At 43.6% G+C, this 1,278-nt stretch overlaps 1 protein-coding gene across 1 annotated transcript in view; it reads left to right on the top strand.

The window, feature by feature from the left end:
* The window catches only part of LOC103582029 (P protein-like), a gene marked incomplete at both ends in the record, with an annotated part of 9,495 nt that overhangs the window by 1,695 nt on the left and 6,522 nt on the right, over window positions 1-1,278 (top strand). The window contains one exon of the mRNA XM_008563718.1: window positions 851-916. Within this exon, the coding sequence (XP_008561940.1) occupies window positions 851-916 (66 nt within the window). The remainder of the gene's footprint in view (window positions 1-850; window positions 917-1,278) is intronic.

The raw sequence follows: 1,278 nt of genomic DNA, 5'->3' as shown, positions 1-1,278 counted from the left end.
AATTTAAATTTTGAATGGAGGCCCAGCCTCAAAGCAGTATTAAGAACTTAAACTTTTTTTTTTTTTGGCTGGGTACAGATCGAACTTAAACTTTTTTTTTTTCTGGCTGGGTACAGATCAAACTTAAACTTTTTTTTTTCTGGCTGGGTACAGATCGAACCCCAGACCTTGGTGTTGTCAGCACCGTACTCTAACTAACTGAGCCAACTTGTGAGCCCTGAACTTTTTCTTGGCTACAGTTGGTATAAACAAATGATAACCATAAAGGTAAAATGTTCTAGAACCATAAAACTTCGATGTAAAACCACTGTTATGGTTATTAATCATTAGGAGCAGTGTAGTAGTCGTCTCTTTTGTTCTGAAGATCACTAATGTGCAAGTCAGGCATGTGCTGTGGGAAGCCACGGGCCACCCGCTGTGTGGCACTTTCACCACAGCCAGACCCTGGCAGTGTCCTCGTCTCACACGTGACACTCCCCATTCCCCACGGCCCCCTGTGAGTGGGGGGCACATGGAGACTAGGATGGGAAGCTATCCACATTACGGAAGATGTATGTGGACTCCACTAAGAATGTAGCCTCAAGGGCCAGGCCTGCAATCCAGGCTTCAGTTCTTCATGGAGTTGCCAGGGACAGGGTTTGAAAAAAAAATGTTTTTATTACTGTACAGGCTTGTTGGCCATGAGTGGTTTTCAGCAATTATATAATCCAATTTCAAAGGCAAGTGGATGGTGTGATTTCCACCTCTTGGCCGATGAGTGAGTTTGCAGTAAAGGGCAGTGCATTTTTAGACCTTATCACCAGGAGGGTGATGCACAGGATTAACTGGCAAATTTGTGCTTTGATTGTAGAGACCCAGCCTGAACCTGGTGGTGGAGTGGATTGATTTCGAGACGCTGGCACTGCTGTTTGGCATGGTAATCACAGTCCTCCCCACGGCATGGCTCCACACCTGCTGTCGCCTGGGCCCTTCTCCTTTGCTGCTGCTGCTGATAATCCTCCATTATAGTAAAGGCTGACAAACGCTTGATTGAAGGGTGTCTGCACAGGTCCAGCTAACCTCCTTAGGGGGAGTGCAATGATTGGTGCTCTGGTTAGTCAGCTGGAGAATTTCAGTTTACGGCCTGACAATGAAATAATATTGTTGTTTACAAAAGTTAGCAATTTTTTTGAGTTACTGCCTTTAAAATAAAAAATATATTAACCCAAATAAATGCAACATATGGTAGTTTCAGTGATTGGAAAAGTACATTTAATTATATAAATAAGGAAGAAATCC

Source organism: Galeopterus variegatus, unplaced genomic scaffold (assembly GCF_000696425.1).
Source record: "Galeopterus variegatus unplaced genomic scaffold, G_variegatus-3.0.2 Scaffold14684, whole genome shotgun sequence".
In the NCBI taxonomy this organism is placed as follows: Eukaryota; Metazoa; Chordata; class Mammalia; order Dermoptera; family Cynocephalidae; genus Galeopterus; species Galeopterus variegatus.
The sequence above is the reverse complement of the archived record's forward strand: the minus strand, read 5'-3'. Positions and strand labels throughout refer to the sequence as shown.